Source organism: Kwoniella dendrophila, chromosome 8, assembly GCF_036810415.1.
Source record: "Kwoniella dendrophila CBS 6074 chromosome 8, complete sequence".
Lineage (NCBI taxonomy): Eukaryota > Fungi > Basidiomycota > Tremellomycetes > Tremellales > Cryptococcaceae > Kwoniella > Kwoniella dendrophila.
The window spans coordinates 173546-189899 of NC_089483.1; the positions used below are offsets into that span (position 1 = coordinate 173546).

Below are 16354 nucleotides of genomic sequence, written 5' to 3' on the forward strand. Positions count from 1 at the left end.
CTACACCTTTACCTTCTTTCTTCACAATGCCTAAAGAGTATTTGACGGAAAACCTTGTCAAAGCTTGATTGAGAATAATTGTAGAAATTTCTGATAGGGGTATAAACGCATACGAAGTCGTTAAAGGGAGAAGATATCGTCCAGGTCGTTGTGAAGGTTTTGGAAATGACAATCCTCGAGTAGTTGATAGCTGGACGCCCAGGTCTGGTAGAGGTGTGATGGTCTCTTCGGAGAGGGTCAGCCTCTTGTGCCAAAAATTCTGGTTGCATTTGGCGGAAATTAAAGGGTAAAATGGGTAATATATAACTTACCATATAGAACAGTATTGCATTTGCTATGTATGTATAGGACAAAAGGTATTATCCATGCGTACAATAAACACTATATCATACAGCTAAGCATTATTGTCTTGCCTCACAGCTCTGATGAAAGCTTAACTTACCGTTTCCTTGTTTCGTACGGTCAATCCAGTACTCCAGATATCGTGAGGCGTTACCCATAAGTTCTGATTGCAAGCAAACCATATGAGACAGGACAGTACTAGGACATCCTTAAAACCCCATCCGTCACCTTGAAGGATCTTACCATTCCTCAATGTTCTGAAGTTGTACACTCTGTATTCCACATGATTATCCTCGTTGTTGTTGCTAGACTGTATGTTATCCAATACAAGCGGTACGGTGATTATCTCTAATTCATGATGATTTGCAATGGGTCGCGTTACGTTGAAGGAGGAATTGATTTTTCTTGACACCATACCATATTCAAGTATTTATCCTTTGTTATGACGTCTGTATGATATATATATATTGCCTCTCTGTTGGGGTAGATCTGAGAAGTAATTGTTATATATATATCTTGTATCGTCGTGGAATGAGATATGGATGAAGAGTGGATTATATATTATATATACCTTCAGGGCATTCATCATATCATGGCATTGAACGCTTAAAATTGACGGCAGTAACCGATACTACCCAAGCTCATTTTATTTTTACAACAACATCAGCATTTATTATTGGGGATAACGAGGAATTTATTATACTTCTATCTTTTATCACCATTCTCAATTGTACTACTTAACCTCACGATCAAATCATGAGCTACGACATATAGTATAACACAACATAGATCCTCGAGTATGCAATCATCTCAAGGACAAGGGTCCAACAATAATAATAACAATAATGTGAGTTCATCTTCCAGCTTTAACCGTTCTTTGAAGGATGACGCGCAATGGTAATGTTAATTTCGACCTTAATTGCAATAGGATGGTATCTCACAGAATCGTCAGGGAGAATACTATACAGTACGAGCTTCACTTTTCCCCATTGATGGAGCTAGAACAGCAGGTGTACATTCACAGCCAGGAGTCATCCAGCAGCAACAACAATCTGCTAATATAGCCGGTTCAGCTTTTGGAAACAATAACAGTAATCTGGGTTATCCGAATGGGTTATCATTTCCTAATCAGAATGATCAATGGTCATGGGATACTTCGACGTTGAATTCCAACTCTCATGGACAAGGGAATGTTTATAATGGGTCAAGCAATAATAACAATAACCAAGCAGAATCCTCTTCAATGGCTAATGCTATGGCTAATACACATACGCAGAATCAACTCCAGCACCATCGTCAATCTGAACAACAAAGTAATTTATCATCAGCGACAAATCAAAAAGAGCAATCAGATCCGATATCAGCATTTTTATCTGAAATGCCTACACAAAGAGAAGATCCAACTAGACATGTATTATGGACTGAACTCATAAAGTTGAAAACTAGAACATTAGAATTACAAATTGCTGAAGCTAGGAGAAAGGAGAAAGAAGCCGAATTAGAATTAATGAGATTGAAAGCTGGCGCTGCTACAAAATCCGATAACCCCAATACCAATAATATGGATGGAAATATCAATAATGGTGGACAAGGCTCATCTGGACATTTACATTCGACAAATAGCAATAATAGTAATAATAATGGACAATATCCTATGATGGCTCAAACTCAACCGCCTTCCGTTATATTAACTCACAACCAGCAAGACCAAAATCATATCACGGATATGTTCACTCAACAACAAAACAATAATATACCTGTAATGTCACCATTTGACTTGGAAGCTATGCTATCAAATGAAAACATAGATAGTTTCCTATCATGGCTGCCTGATTTAGGTGATCATCCTTTACCTGATGTATTACCTCTTGCACCATCTACAGACTACCCTAACATCCTCAGTAATCCACCTCAATCTTTACAACAATCTACTAATGTGTTATCTCAATCTCAATCCCTAAATCCTTCTTATCCTCCCATAGGTGTATCAGTTGCAGACCCTGGAAATACTGTTCACCAAAGTCAAAATGCATCATCACCTAGAAGAAGAAGTGTTTCAGTAGAAGATCAAACTTCACCTAAGAAGCCTCCAAGCTCGAATACGACTAAGAAAACACGTACTACAGAAAAGAAAATAGTTATTGAGCAAATATCATTGTGTTTAATATGTAAAAAGAATTTAGGTAGAATAATGATACGTTCACCAAAATCATCTATGCCAAATCCAATTCTGATTGAATTAAAATGTATAGATTGTATACCAATTAATCAACCTGATTCTTCTACTTCAAGTAATAGTACAACAAATAATATAGGTACAGTGGAAACTAGAAAAAGAATTAGAATTCAGATGGAAATTGATGACGAAGAATTGAAATTGAAGGACAGAAGACAATGGTGTGATGTTTGTCAAAGGGTCGTTGGTTCAGGTCAGATTTCAGGCGGTAGTGGATCTGGATCCGGATCAAAAGAAAACCAAAATAAAGAATCAATCAGTTCTATAACTGAAATTGTCTGTACTGGTTGTGATGGTAAATATCAAAGATGTACTGATGTAAGTGCGAGATATATATCTCCTGTTTCATGCTTGAACATACATCTGTGTACTCGAGCCAATTAGCTGATCCAGTTGATTTGGTAGTGTGGAGGTGGTGGTGGACCAAGAGTTGGTATAGGTAAATGGAGAATGAAACAGGTCTTTCATCCTGGCAGGAAAACGTGTAGCCTTAATCATACAAGGTATGTAATGTTGTTGTCTCTGTATTGCTGAATTCGCCTGTTTCTATAAAATGTATGTAAGTTATGCTGATTCAGCTTATAAAACTGATAGACTCGGTGATCGTACACGTGAATTAGGTGTTCATGTTACTCCAACTGATTTCACCCCTGAACAAATGAAAGAAGTATTGACTCGTTGTAAAGCTTTATGGAATGAAAAGACTTTAGCAAGGTTAGCTGTTCCTGAGATGTTAGAGTAAGTTTTGCTTTCTTTTCCTTTTCAACACAAAGTTCTTGTTTAGCCAAAAAAAAAAAGGAAAAACTGATCCCACCGTTCAACCAATCAATAGAGTCGATCTGCCATCTGGATTAAGTAATCCATTGAGAGATTTTGGTGATGTAGATGATATGGTTACAAGAAATTGGCCAAGTAGAGAAGCTATGATCAAAGCAGATGAACTTGATCCGAATCGTTTTAGGAGAATGTTATCTCTTATTGTAAGTGGAATTTTTTATAATTGTAATGGAGCCGAAAGCTGATAGTCCCGATGTTATCGGACAACCAATCATAGTGGTCTCATTCAAAACCTAGAAGAAGTGTGCGTACAGTTGATTTAGAAGAAGAATGGTCACGTCCAGAAGATGGAGATGACGATTTGAGTACTGTTTTGGCTAATGTCAAAAAGAGTGAGTCCCAAAACCCTGATTATTTAGAGTTTGCTGTCGAGGTGAATGACCGATTAATGTAATTTTGCCAACAGCAAATGTTGTCATTCCACCTGGATCAGAATTGATTGGAATGTGGGGAGGAGAATGGAATATGCAAAGTAAGTCTTGATAGCACTCTCACAATTGGTTTGATCAGTGTAACTATTTGATAGTAAAAATGCTGAACTGATAACTCATAACATCATGTTCTTTTCTCTAGACGGCTCATTACTCATTTCAACGTTTATACCATTTGAAGGAGCAGATGGAGAAGATTCAACAGCATTATCAGTAGGAGAAATGATAACTAAAGTTCAATCACTTCAACAAGAAATTAACGCTGAACGTACATCTCAAGCTAAAAAACAAGGTAAACAACCTGACTTGTTACCTCCTTGTGAACATTTATGGACTGTTTCAGGAGTAAGTGGACAAACTATATCTTGAGTTTTCGATTTGTGGATTTAAGAGGAAAGAACGTCGAGCTGATTATTAACCACCTAAACTTGATTCCTTATATTATAGGGATATATACCTCTAGTGAGAGAAAGATTTGCAGATATCTTAATTAGAAAAAGATCTTTTGTACACGTTGAAGAATATCTAACTAGACATCCTGAATTTATTGAATCTATACGTGCTAGACCAGGTAAGTTGGAATTATGCACTATACAAATAGGAAACTATACATATAGGATAAAACTAATTAAATGAAATCCTCCACTTTGATCCAGTTGGATTACATCCAGATATACATAGGCCAACCACTACTACTATTACATCTTCAACAGACCTTCAAGCTCACAGTGGAAATGAACATGACGATGAAGAAAACAAGGCTAAGCCATTGATTTTAGTTAGATGGTTAGGTAAAGAATTCGATGCAGCGAAAATATTAGAAATCAAACAAATGGAATTTGGTGGTGGACCAAAGAAGAAGAAAAGGAAATTGTAATCTTACTTCCTTTTGTAATGCTGTATATGTATATTTATGTTTTGTCATTTCTTAATCAATGTAGAAATTCAGCATTATACTCGATCTACTCAAGTTCCCCTGCTTGTGTAATTGGGATAAAATTAATGCATCATCATCAAAATACCAAAAAACAGAAAGAGATAATGTTCTACATTTAAACATTAACATTTGAAATATGGAAAAGCTTTTCACATTGTAAGAGAAAAAAAGAGAGAAAACTAGATTGCTACAGGGATTTCGAATTACACAAGAATATCTTCAACTTTGTTGTAGATCAACTACAATACAAACTTTTTAAACAAGGTTTTTTTTTTAATAGACTCGAAAAAGAGCATCGAAAGGTACGATGAAGAAGGAAAATAAGAAATGGTAACAATAAAATAATTGTTTTTTACTTGAATGACTGTGAATTTTGAAAAGGAAAGAAAGTCCAAACTAAATTTATATTCACGTCTTCAACTTAAACTTAAGGATGGTTACCTCTTCTTCTTGATCTCCTTGCAAGATGAGATGATAAAGCATCACCGGCTCCTGGAAGAATACCCCTCTTCTTTCTCCTATTGGAATGAAAGGAATCAATTGTTAGTCAAAGTCTCATGATATAGTCGAGAATGCTAAAGCAAATTGTGGACTCTCGACTTACTTGCATGATTTAGCTTTGGCACTTGGAGCCTCAGGTTCTTCTGTAGGTGGAGTAGTTTTAGTGGTATCAAAGTTCTCCGGTTCAGTAGCAAGTGCAGGTGGAGTATCAATTTCAGGTTGAGCAGGACTCGTAGTAGTATCATCTGAATTGGTATTTTCAAGGCCTTGAGATCCAGCTTCAGTCTTTTCTGTATCTGTCAAAGTAATCATGTTCCCAATTTGTGGTGGATTTACTCCAGGTGCTAATGCGTTAATGACAGATTGCCAACTACCTTTCTTTAAGCTATTCTTATTTGAGCCTGAGGCTCCCCACCATCCAATTTTACCAGCACCAGTATCACCGACAGAAGGGAAGAATGTTGAAATGTCAGCATTGTCTTTGAGTTCTCCTAATGCCATTGGAATGATGTTTCGGAACTATTCAAGGGATGAATATAAGATAGATTAGCATCTGGCTATCCAGATGTGAGCGTCATCTACAGGAAGTTTCTGTAAGAGGTCCAAGCTTACCTTGAGATTTTCGAAATAAGCATTAGGATTGACATATCCTGGATTCTGGAAAGAACCACAACCTGGTTTTTGAGCTACATCTTTTTTCCATAATGGATTACAGCCAGGTAATTGTTTCAAAGGTCTCCATAAGCCAACTTCTTCATCTGGAATCGCACCTTCTAATCTACAGTCCCATGAGGCAGGTTCAGATTTCGTCTTCTTCAATGGTGCACACGCATCTAAATTTTCTCCTGGACCTTTACCAAAACCACATTGAGTAATTGCTGCTTGTAATGTTGAAGGTACCCATCCATTAACGAAATCGGCATGGAAACTTGCACCAGTACAATCACCATTTGCAAGTACGAAAGTACATTCATCGTTTCTCCATGGGTGATCGGCATCAAGGTAATAGTTGAACTGTTGATGGAGTCAGCTTGAAAAGAAGTTCGCTATTTGGGGTATGCTATCACTTACTTCAGCAAAGATAGTAGGGTATTTGATGGGGTGAGAAGCAGGGCAAACGATACCATTTGGATCATCGACAAGGTTAGGGCCATCATAACTCTGTGGCCAAGCCATGTGAGAGCTAAACAATAGCATTTTTAATTGGTATGGAAAGCGAGAGATGAAGAATTGCATACTCACAAGTGATCCGAGGAAGTAATAGCACCATTTGCTAAACCGCAACTTGGGAAGAAGATACCCATCGATATTGTACTGCAACCACCAGGGTGAGTAGTACCGTTCGGCAAGTATTGACTTTGTTCACCATGATCACAAGAAATCATAACACCTTTGGTTTTATAGTCTGAAGTATCCCTAGCCATAGCTGTTCCGGAAATCATGTTAAGACCACCTGGGAATGGTTTGACATCCTTATTTTTGTTAAAGTAATAAATTCTGACACCACCTAAAACTGGAGAATAAGTACTGTTTGGGTGTCGGTAATATAGTTGACTGTGAGATAATGAGGATGCATAATGTCAGTGATCGAACAACGATGTGTAGGTGATGTATGCCAATAGATCGCCCGGCCAATGCGTGAGCGTAATGGATTGGAGGCATAAGGAAAACTCACGGAGCCCAATAATTCGACTTGTCATCACCAATGATGGTTGAACTACAATCTGCATTAAGCTGATCATCAAAACTATTCAAATGCCCTATTATGATGACATATGATTAAAGTAAGACATTAGCGATTCTCCTGATTTATCGGATTTTTTTACTGAATTTCGATATGTAAACGAAAAGATTTGGTGGAATACGTTACTTACAGTTGAAATTTGATGCACCGACGATTCTATGAGCATGTTTACTGACTGCATTAGGATCAACAATTGGATCCATACGACCAATAGCTATAGTTTGAGCTTGAGTTATGATCCAATGATCAGCTGCACCTAGAGACAGATAACTCATAATGGTGGAAGTGGCGAGAAGTGTCTTGACGTATGAAGAAAACAACATTTTGAAGAAAGAAATCTATGTATGATTGTTTATATACTGTATATTCGCGCGGGCGGTAGTGTATAGTGGTATAGTATCGACCTGCAAGGTGTTTGCGTTGCAAGCTTGGTGTTTAGTGTTTGACAGGAACTAGGGTTCTTAATTTGCCAAGTGGGTATGTGCTTCACGCTAATTTGAGGGTGGGTAATTGAATGGAAACACGATCTTTTTAGTGTGATCGATCTTTCTTTCCTTGATCTGTTCAGAAGTTCTGGACGAGCAAGTAAGCGAGAGTCTTTGGGTATTTATTTTTTGATTTTATTTAGATAAAGGAACGTATATTGTAAGCCTTGAATTTGGCGTTGAAGTTGATTATTCCGACTGTTTCGTATGATTTTCCTTTTGATAACTAATCAATATTTAATGCTAAAGTAATGAAAAAGTATTTGGAAATATAGGAATGAATGTATTGTATGGATTGTCGGGATTGAAGGAATTAGAGGAATGATGTCGGAAGAGAGTTAGTTGAGATAGATGAATGACTTGAATTATATTATAGTATCAAAGGAAAGATGGATAAAGGGGTATGTAAAAGCTTTATATATATTCTGTAGATATATGTTAGAGATTTCGATTTATTGTTTATTGTTCAGCTTTTTGATGGTTGTTTTGCTTGATGATGAAAACAAGAAAAGGGAAAGGGAGTCGTAGGTGGTCCGAGCTTTTTATATGTTATATGTTACAGGGTTCAATAAGATGATCAACCATCAAAGGAAGGAGGAGTTGGTTTTGGTAGTCAAGTATCGTTAACAATAACACATCAACATGTCGCTTGGCATATGAAAGATAAACTCTCGGCGTTGATGGAATCGATGTTTTACGTTTCTATCAAAAACAGGTTAACTTTGATTAGCCATACTATAACTCTATCTTCGCTTCCTTCCGGTTTGGGATTTTCAGTTAGTACCGATAGAGTAGTAGTAGCAATATCAAACGCACACACTGAAAGCACATCAACTTACATATCGTTACTTGTTGATATGCATTATCTGTTAAACATATATGTCTTGAGCTTAATATTTGATGAGTAATCATACCAAATTCAGAAAATAAAAAGGTTTGTGCGTTTGCGTCGTTGAAAAAAAGCCAAGAAGGTATCTGTGTAATCCTTGTGATTCATGCACGGACGTATACTCCGTTTCATCTTTTGTCTGCCTACTTACTTACCCCTGAATGACCATAATCTCAATTCAAGCATATTTTCTGATTCGGTTGACTTAATGTTACCGCAGTAATTCTGCAAGATATGTTCCAAGTTGATTCAGGAGAATCTTCTTTGTAACCTATAAACAAGTAAGCTCAAGGTTAATCTATTTTTGGTATATTCACAAACATCAGATTTTCCGATTCCCGTTAAACTAGTGATTATGAAGTGTGGCTTTCCGCTATGTATAAGTTTGTACATGAAAGCCTCATGTTCCTTTTCTCAAGCTGGAATCATTAACCTTCTCGGCGTCAATTCAGTTTGTAAAATTGTATACACATGGGGGGATCTGTGTAATGTTCTCTCACCTTTGTATCCTTTTCGCTAACACTTTAAGCTTTTTCCTCCCGTTGTATTGCTTACGTATGGGAAGTTACAATAAGCACGAAAGAGAGTAGTAGCTTTGTGGATGATTCAAAGAGGTATTCACCCTTTTGGGGAGTTACTCCATGTCGAACCTCGTCGAATCTTGTTGAAATGAATGAATTGAAACCGTCCGGAGGAATACGCTGCTAGCTGTGATCACTGAAACGACGTTCCTTGTATTTTAGAGAGAGCATGTGTCGAAGGTGACGAGAGGACTTGATGATGTAAGTTTTTGAATGTAGTATATATTCAGAATATGGTAAAGAATAAACATAGTTCGAGACTGTTCATGTTTGTGAATATAATCAAGGTATAAGCGATTCCAGGAATCCTCGTAATCAATAAGATTCCGGTAACTTTGTTCCAGTGAATGTGTACAGTAGTAGTTGAGGGTAACTTTATGTCTAATCTTGTGGCGTCTTTGCTACCCCATCTTTAACTTTTTTTCGATAAAGCAGGTACTTGATTGATTCCAGATACTGTAAGGCATCATGAAGTATGCCTTTTGTAAATAAATTGTAGGATATTTTTCTGTGAAAAACAAGACGATGAATGGGAACTGAACCATTAGTAACCTGATGCAAAATAAGCTGAATAAGATAAGCTAGAGGTGACTCACCTTTGTTCTTCCGTCAATGTTCTTAACCTTGTTTTTATATTTCGCTAAACAAACGGCTAAACCTTCTTCTTCTTCTTCTTCTGAGCACATCATTCTAACCTGTCCGCAAATTCAGGAATTATTGTCCAAAAATAATGACTAGTGACTAGTGAGGCAGCTTACTGACCATAATCAATCCCACTCCTGGCAAGTTTAGTTACAAGACGATGTTTCGTTTCAGATTATTCATCAAGACTACCATTACAATAACATCACTGGTAATGTCTGAACACAGATATTGATGTTTCACCGGAGGAAGATAATATTCAAACAGATGGCGAAAGGAACTGACTGAACTGAATTCGCACTGAATGATGAAGGGCGGCGAGATCGAGAGTAGCGGATAAGGAAGTACTCGCACGGTATCTGAATCTGGCTGAGGGCATTGAATGCTACATAATTGTACTATGTACCTAATACATACAAATCGATTTTCTGAGAGAATGTCACCAAATATCTCAAGATTCTCCGGTGTATGCACAATACCCTTGAAATGCAAGGTAAAATCTATGACTTATTTACTTTTTCAATCCATATTCCCAAATCCAATCAGCAGTTTTCTTAACCATTTCTTTCGATACTGCATGACCAAATTCTTCATCAATATAAATTTCACCTTTACCTTTTTCGTTTTCATTGATGTAATCCAGGATATCTTTTATATCCTGTTCACCTTTATCATAAGGAACTAATTTATCATGTTTACCATGTATAGTCAAAATCTTTTTATCTTTATATTTCTCTAATTGTTCTAGATTTGAATTATCATGTTCTTCTAATAAAGGTAATAAAGAAGGTGGATATGTAGGTGCTTTGAATTCTAAACCGAATTGTTCAGCTCTAGGTCCCATATATTTTGGAAATGATTCAAAAGGTAAGCCAATTATGGGAATTCCGATTTTTATACGTGGTTCTGCGTGATTTATTGAACATTGCAGATCAGCTTAAGTTAATAAACCAGTATACAGAACGAAGGGATTTTATTCTCAATGAAAACATACCTTCTCTAAGTAATCTCCATGTAACGTGACCTTATACAGTACAACACAGCAGTTCAATCAGCTTGACCATTCACTTTGAGATTTTATCTACCATTGAGCAGGAGCTTCAAAAAGAACAAATCTCTTGACTCACCACCTAATGAAACTCCAGTAGCTATCCATTCTTCAATCACTTTTTCGCCACGTGGGAAAAGATATGCAGCTAGGAAGTCTATGACCAGCTGAACGTCTTGAGCACCACCATCTTGTAAATAGAAGATGAAGTAAGCAATGAATTCCTTTGACCGTTCAACAGCATAGTACCGCAATTTACATCGCGAGGCAGATGAACAAGGTATACTCACAGACTTTAGCTGCCATATCGATTCTATGAAATAACGATACGATAAGTTTAGCATCTCTTACATTTCGTCTGATTTGGACACAAGGGTACTTACAAATGATTAGGATTTTCGTCAAAAGATAAATTTGCTTTTTTATCTGTTATTCTACTACCATGATTTCTTTGATCCTGATTGACAGGAAGAACAAATTATCGAATCACCATAAATTAGTTTGCTGTCTTGTTTATACATGTTTATGTGTTATGTATATCATATAATTGATAACTTACCAAAGTAACAATCAACAGATCCCTTTTAGATTCATCTGTAGGTTTCTCATAATTCACCTGACCTAATATCCCTTGTGAAAAAGTTATCATATTCTTTTGACTATTTGTTCTACCATGTGCAGCTACCTACATAAAAGATTATTGGTAAGATGATTGACTGACTGTTATAATGATCGTCTATATACTGTACTGTATAGCTATAACGATGGACTCACTAATACGGTTATAGGTTTTTCACTATTTTCAATTTCTTTCAACCCATATACTCTAAGATGTAATCCAACTATAGATAATTCTTTTACACTAACTTCAGGATGACCAAAAGTTAATGATGGTTCATCCGTTTTGTGAAACACTTTTCCGGACATATTGATGATGGTTTAGTTCTGTTCTTGTCTTTGTTCTTGTTTCTCAGCTGGCTTTGATCGAGAAAGGGAGAAGAAGCTTATGGGGGTATATATAGAGACTATCTATTTAAGTCCTATATGAAATAACTGTTCATCACCTCATCATAACCCATCTATATACTCGTATGACGGATGTGACCGTGTTTCGTTTATGTGGTGCCCCAGCCCTCTTCGCGTAAAACCCTGATCATCGATCAACAATCTTGTATTAAAACAATTATAAGTTCGGCTGTACTCATATTCTTCTCGTGACTTTTGAGCAACGTCTTCTTATGAATACTCTTCCCGCTCAGTCCATCTCATTTGACCTGCAAAAGAAAGGGAAAAAGGTAGTGATCAAAGCGTCAATCAGCAAACTCACTTGTACTCGGAACAGGAAACAGGAACACTACATCGTTCACTTCTTAGTTGTCATTTAATACGTCGACATTTGTTCAAATACCTTATACACTTTACAGTTGATTGAACAAATTCATCGTTTTCATAGAATAATCAGACAAAAGGAAAATCGAATTTCAAGAAAGATGGCAGAATCAAATCAAACTAAAACAAGTGGTGTGACTTCTTTAAGAGGTCAAAATCTTAATGCAGTAATCAAAAGTGTGGACAGTAAGTCGTTATATTTTCTCTCATTCAACATTTTATCGACGTTGCGCATAGAAGGAAAAAAAGTGAATCGGCGTTGAAGCACAGGATGAGGGTTATATTTGGGACAGTGTTGTCAAGGAGATTGTAGAGGGTGAACACAGCAGTGATTTTGTACAGCATCATTAGTATATTTGGATGTGATAGTATTCTGAAGAATATCATTCTTATTTGCAGAACAGCTATATACATATATAGTGAAAGAGAGAGAAGGGTGAAATTAGAGAAAATATCCTTATTCTTACTGATTTCTTATCTTCATTTAAATTCCTCCTATTATAATAGTGTCAGAAGAAATGCAACAAAAAGCAGTTGATATAGTAGTTTTATCATTAGAAAAATATGATTTAGAAAAAGATATGGCAATGTATATTAAAAAAGAATTTGATAGATTATATGGTGTAACTTGGCATTGTGTTGTTGGTAAAAAGTGAGTACATTGTTTATAATGTTTCAATCAGTAAACTTGCTTTGAAAGAAGAAGAACAAGAAGAAGAGTTGATTGATCGATTCTATTTTATGTTTGTTCTTTTTGACAGTTTCGGTAGTTTCGTAACTCATGGTAAGATCTTCTTCTCTTCTTCCTAAAATCCTTCCATTCATCTTCTCCCTCCCCCTCTCACCCAAAGATCAAATTTTTCCACTTTCCTTTTTTCTGATATAATCCATTTCAATCCACTTTAGAAACTAAAAATTTCATATATTTCTACCTTGGTCCAATCGCCATACTACTTTGGAAAACTTCATAATAAGAATCATAGTCATAATATCATTCTCATTATATCAAGCACAGAGCAAAATTTCATAAAACCCAAAAAAACCAATCATACACAAACTCCCCTTTCCGTCATATCTACCTACAAATACTCTCTTCATGCCGAATCAATCTTTCCTCAAAACCAGATATACAATCCACCTAAAATTTACCAATAAATCCAAAGTTCACAGAATAAGGGAATCACAATAGAAAAACCATTAGTATAGATAGAAGAGAGCAAAAACAGAATGAAGAAAAACGGAAAAGGGAATAAAAGCAAGGGACGTTAATCTGTGCATTTAAAAAAAATCACTGTATGTATATATATGTCATAAATCAGAACTTGGAATCGAAGTGTTATCTAAGAGAGATACATGGGAGATTCAGAGATTAACCAGAAGATATGCTTTATAATCATCATAAGAAACTTGATTCTGCCCTCCATCGTTTCTGGTAATCATCTGGTCTAGGTTGGATAGATGAATGACAAGATATCGGGCTTACGCTTAACGTGAAATCATATGAAAGATCATGAATGTATCATGTTTGGAATTGTTGTTGTTGTTACTGATCTTATATTCCCAAATTATTACAAACATACTACTTTTATACTTGTTAACTCTTTACTATATAGATTACTCTTTTCTTCTCACAATTTCTTTCGATCATTATCTCACAAAGAGACACTGTCCAAGTCTAGATATGTCATTTTAGAGTCTGCTCTCCTCTTTCATGTCCACAGATAACGGTTATACCCAGCCTGTGAAACTCCCTCCATCTCCTCCACATCCAAATTTTAAGCCGCTTTCATATCATTGCTTCATGCCCTCCTCCGCCTCAGTAATCCCAAATACTATGTTCTTGACATATTCTGATAATGCGTACTTGTCGATTCATACTCTTTCACGAATAGTCTTTTCTGCTCTTTTATCATCCACCTGAACAAGATTTTCCATATTAGCGTCAGCCCCTCTTGTGGGTTACAAATTAAAACAGATAATAAGAGAGGATAAGTGAAAACTTACTTCATAATATCATTGATATAATCTCTTAAGATATTGAGTGATTCAGTATCAATATTTGTATATGCTATAAAAGGACCAAAGTTGACTACAGTCGTTGAACAGCAATAAAAAAAGTTAGATTCAGGTATTATGTTTATTGCACTGGAAGAGCAGAAACTTACCAAATAATCTAAGCAGATGCTCTGCACCATAAATTTCACTCATTGGTCTGTCTGTATTTTGTCTTTTCTGTTCAACATATTGTGCTCTTTCAAATCTATACAACAGATTGTTTCCTAGGGCTTTATCAAAATATAGCGTGATACCTGAGATGATTTCTGATAGTAAAGCTGTAGCTCGACTATAATTCAAATATAGTCAGATCAGCTTATGAGTATCATACTTTTTTTACGATTAAATCGTGATACGATGAACTCACGCTGATTTCTCTGGTCCTTTTTTGGTAGTATTCACATATTGCCTATATTCTTCTAGTAATTCTCTCACATTTGGTTTTCGTGGTAGCGTAACGAGCTAAAATCACATCAAAAATAGAGGTTTGAATTAGTTGATCCACCTTATATACACCATCAAGTCCGAGATATCGAGCCAATTCACCTGGTTGTTCTTCGTCACATTTTCCCAATCGTCAACCAGTTGTAATTTGAGTATTTCAGGTATGACAATCTTAACTTCTGCTCTATGCATATATGCCGCTTCCTATACATCATTCAAAAATCAGTCAATGAATCGGCTTTCATCCGTCTGATACTCAGCAGATTCGCACGACCATAAAAGGAGGTATATATACATTCGTATAGAGGAGAAAAAATGGCAAGTCGAACTTACAGTATCCTGGGCAACAGATTCTCTAGATCTTTTCTTTGATTCACTTTTCTTACTACCACCTTTTTCTTTACCTTTTGCTGTTGTAGGTGTATTTGTATTTGTTGGTGCAGGTGAAGCAGTTGATGAACCAGCAACAGAAGGTGGTCTGTTTTTCTTTGCTTGTGCATCTAATAATGCTCTTCTTTTAGCAAATCCAGCGTCATTCAATTTTAGTAATCTTTGTTCAGGTACCCATTCATCCCATCTATCAAACGTAAAACGAAAGATATGTATTAGCCAAAGAAAATAAATTTAAATCGATTCCCTTTCCTTTTTGAGATACTCACGTCTGTTTCCATCCTTTATAATGAATAAAATAATGTGGTCCAACTGTACCTAATAAAGTATTATTTTCATCCCAATTTTCTGCTAAGATAATCTAATTTTTACGAAAAATACATAAATCAGTTTATAACTTCTCTAAAACTATACATCCACTTATGAAACTTTGTGAAAAGTTGCTTCAAGTGTATGAAATGATTTTGAAATAACTTACACGAGCCTCGTACAGTAATGGACCATGATAAGCTAATACATATTCATCATTTGTGAATTGATTCATTGATCCTGACATTTTCGATTCTACGTTTATGTAGATTGATTTTAGTTAGGTGAGTCTGGTATCAAAAGTTGCGCACTGTTTAGAAGTACATGATCAGTATCATAAATCCTTGTTGAATGACGGATAGAGGAAGATAAATATGGAAATATGACCATATGTGAAAATGATGATGACGCGTACCTTTTTCTAGGTTTATGCACTGATCTTGTCTTTAGTCTAATCGTATGATTGGTATGAAAACAAAGATCTAATCTTCCTTATTCTTTTGGTACTATTGTTGTCGATGTAACTTGTCGATGTAAGAAGATATAGTGAAAAAAGTGTTTCGAGGATCACTTTTCTGACGCGCTTGAGAACGTTAAAAAAGAAAGCCAGATAGACGTTTATTCCAGGTATTTAATTCCAAAGATTCGATTTTCGTCCCCACTTTATCAATCGGGTCGTTGTATTGGTCCAGTGTGATCGGTCGACCTATTAGGGAATGATCAGCAAGTGGTTAGAGAGGAATGTTAGTATATATGAACATACAAATTGATGCTGGGTTATTTAGATATGGTAAAGGTCGACAACTTATTAATGTTTACGTTTGTTATGGTGTTATGGTTGGGGGAAGAAAGAGAGAGGAAAGATGAGATTGACAAACCGGGGACGATGACCCTTAAGTTACATACATTATTTTAAAGATGTGGCAGTCGCGCCAAATTTACCTATTTCATCCTCCCATATATCATTCAAATTACGGTCATCTCGGGTAAGTCATGTAGTTGACTGGACTGAGATATGCAATCTATAGTCCACATGAATACAGAATGAACATGCTTGATAAACGTCAATGCATCATTGATACCACATAAAGGTA

The 16354-nt window shown here is 36.1% G+C and overlaps 5 protein-coding genes across 5 annotated transcripts; 2 read left to right on the top strand and 3 right to left on the bottom strand.

Moving 5' to 3' along the window:
• Positions 1–1141: 1141 nt before the first annotated feature.
• On the top strand, positions 1142–4723 carry L201_005935 (uncharacterized protein; the record flags this gene model as incomplete). Its single annotated transcript, XM_066221662.1, has 10 exons — positions 1142–1189; positions 1271–2896; positions 2984–3081; positions 3173–3316; positions 3411–3558; positions 3633–3747; positions 3822–3887; positions 3989–4191; positions 4294–4417; positions 4503–4723. 10 exons carry the CDS (start codon positions 1142–1144, stop codon positions 4721–4723), a joined length of 2793 nt encoding a protein of 930 aa, XP_066077759.1.
• Positions 4724–5210: 487 nt separating this feature from the next.
• L201_005936 (uncharacterized protein) lies at positions 5211–7351 on the bottom strand (the record flags this gene model as incomplete). The annotated part of the gene is made up of 7 exons (XM_066221663.1): positions 5211–5301; positions 5388–5803; positions 5897–6298; positions 6356–6467; positions 6527–6838; positions 6960–7044; positions 7159–7351. 7 exons carry the CDS (start codon positions 7349–7351, stop codon positions 5211–5213), a joined length of 1611 nt encoding a protein of 536 aa, XP_066077760.1.
• Positions 7352–10136: 2785 nt separating this feature from the next.
• Positions 10137–11600, bottom strand: L201_005937 (uncharacterized protein; the record flags this gene model as incomplete). The annotated part of the gene is made up of 7 exons (XM_066221664.1): positions 10137–10531; positions 10620–10649; positions 10753–10863; positions 10964–10986; positions 11057–11130; positions 11233–11358; positions 11448–11600. 7 exons carry the CDS (start codon positions 11598–11600, stop codon positions 10137–10139), a joined length of 912 nt encoding a protein of 303 aa, XP_066077761.1.
• Positions 11601–12163: 563 nt separating this feature from the next.
• L201_005938 (uncharacterized protein) lies at positions 12164–13033 on the top strand (the record flags this gene model as incomplete). The annotated part of the gene is made up of 4 exons (XM_066221665.1): positions 12164–12248; positions 12570–12714; positions 12824–12846; positions 12969–13033. 4 exons carry the CDS (start codon positions 12164–12166, stop codon positions 13031–13033), a joined length of 318 nt encoding a protein of 105 aa, XP_066077762.1.
• An 861-nt stretch (positions 13034–13894) lies between these two features.
• L201_005939 (uncharacterized protein) lies at positions 13895–15507 on the bottom strand (the record flags this gene model as incomplete). The annotated part of the gene is made up of 8 exons (XM_066221666.1): positions 13895–13979; positions 14067–14151; positions 14228–14406; positions 14485–14579; positions 14664–14765; positions 14895–15138; positions 15221–15312; positions 15430–15507. The coding sequence occupies 8 exons, from the start codon at positions 15505–15507 to the stop codon at positions 13895–13897; spliced, it is 960 nt and encodes a 319-aa protein (XP_066077763.1).
• Positions 15508–16354: the final 847 nt, after the last annotated feature.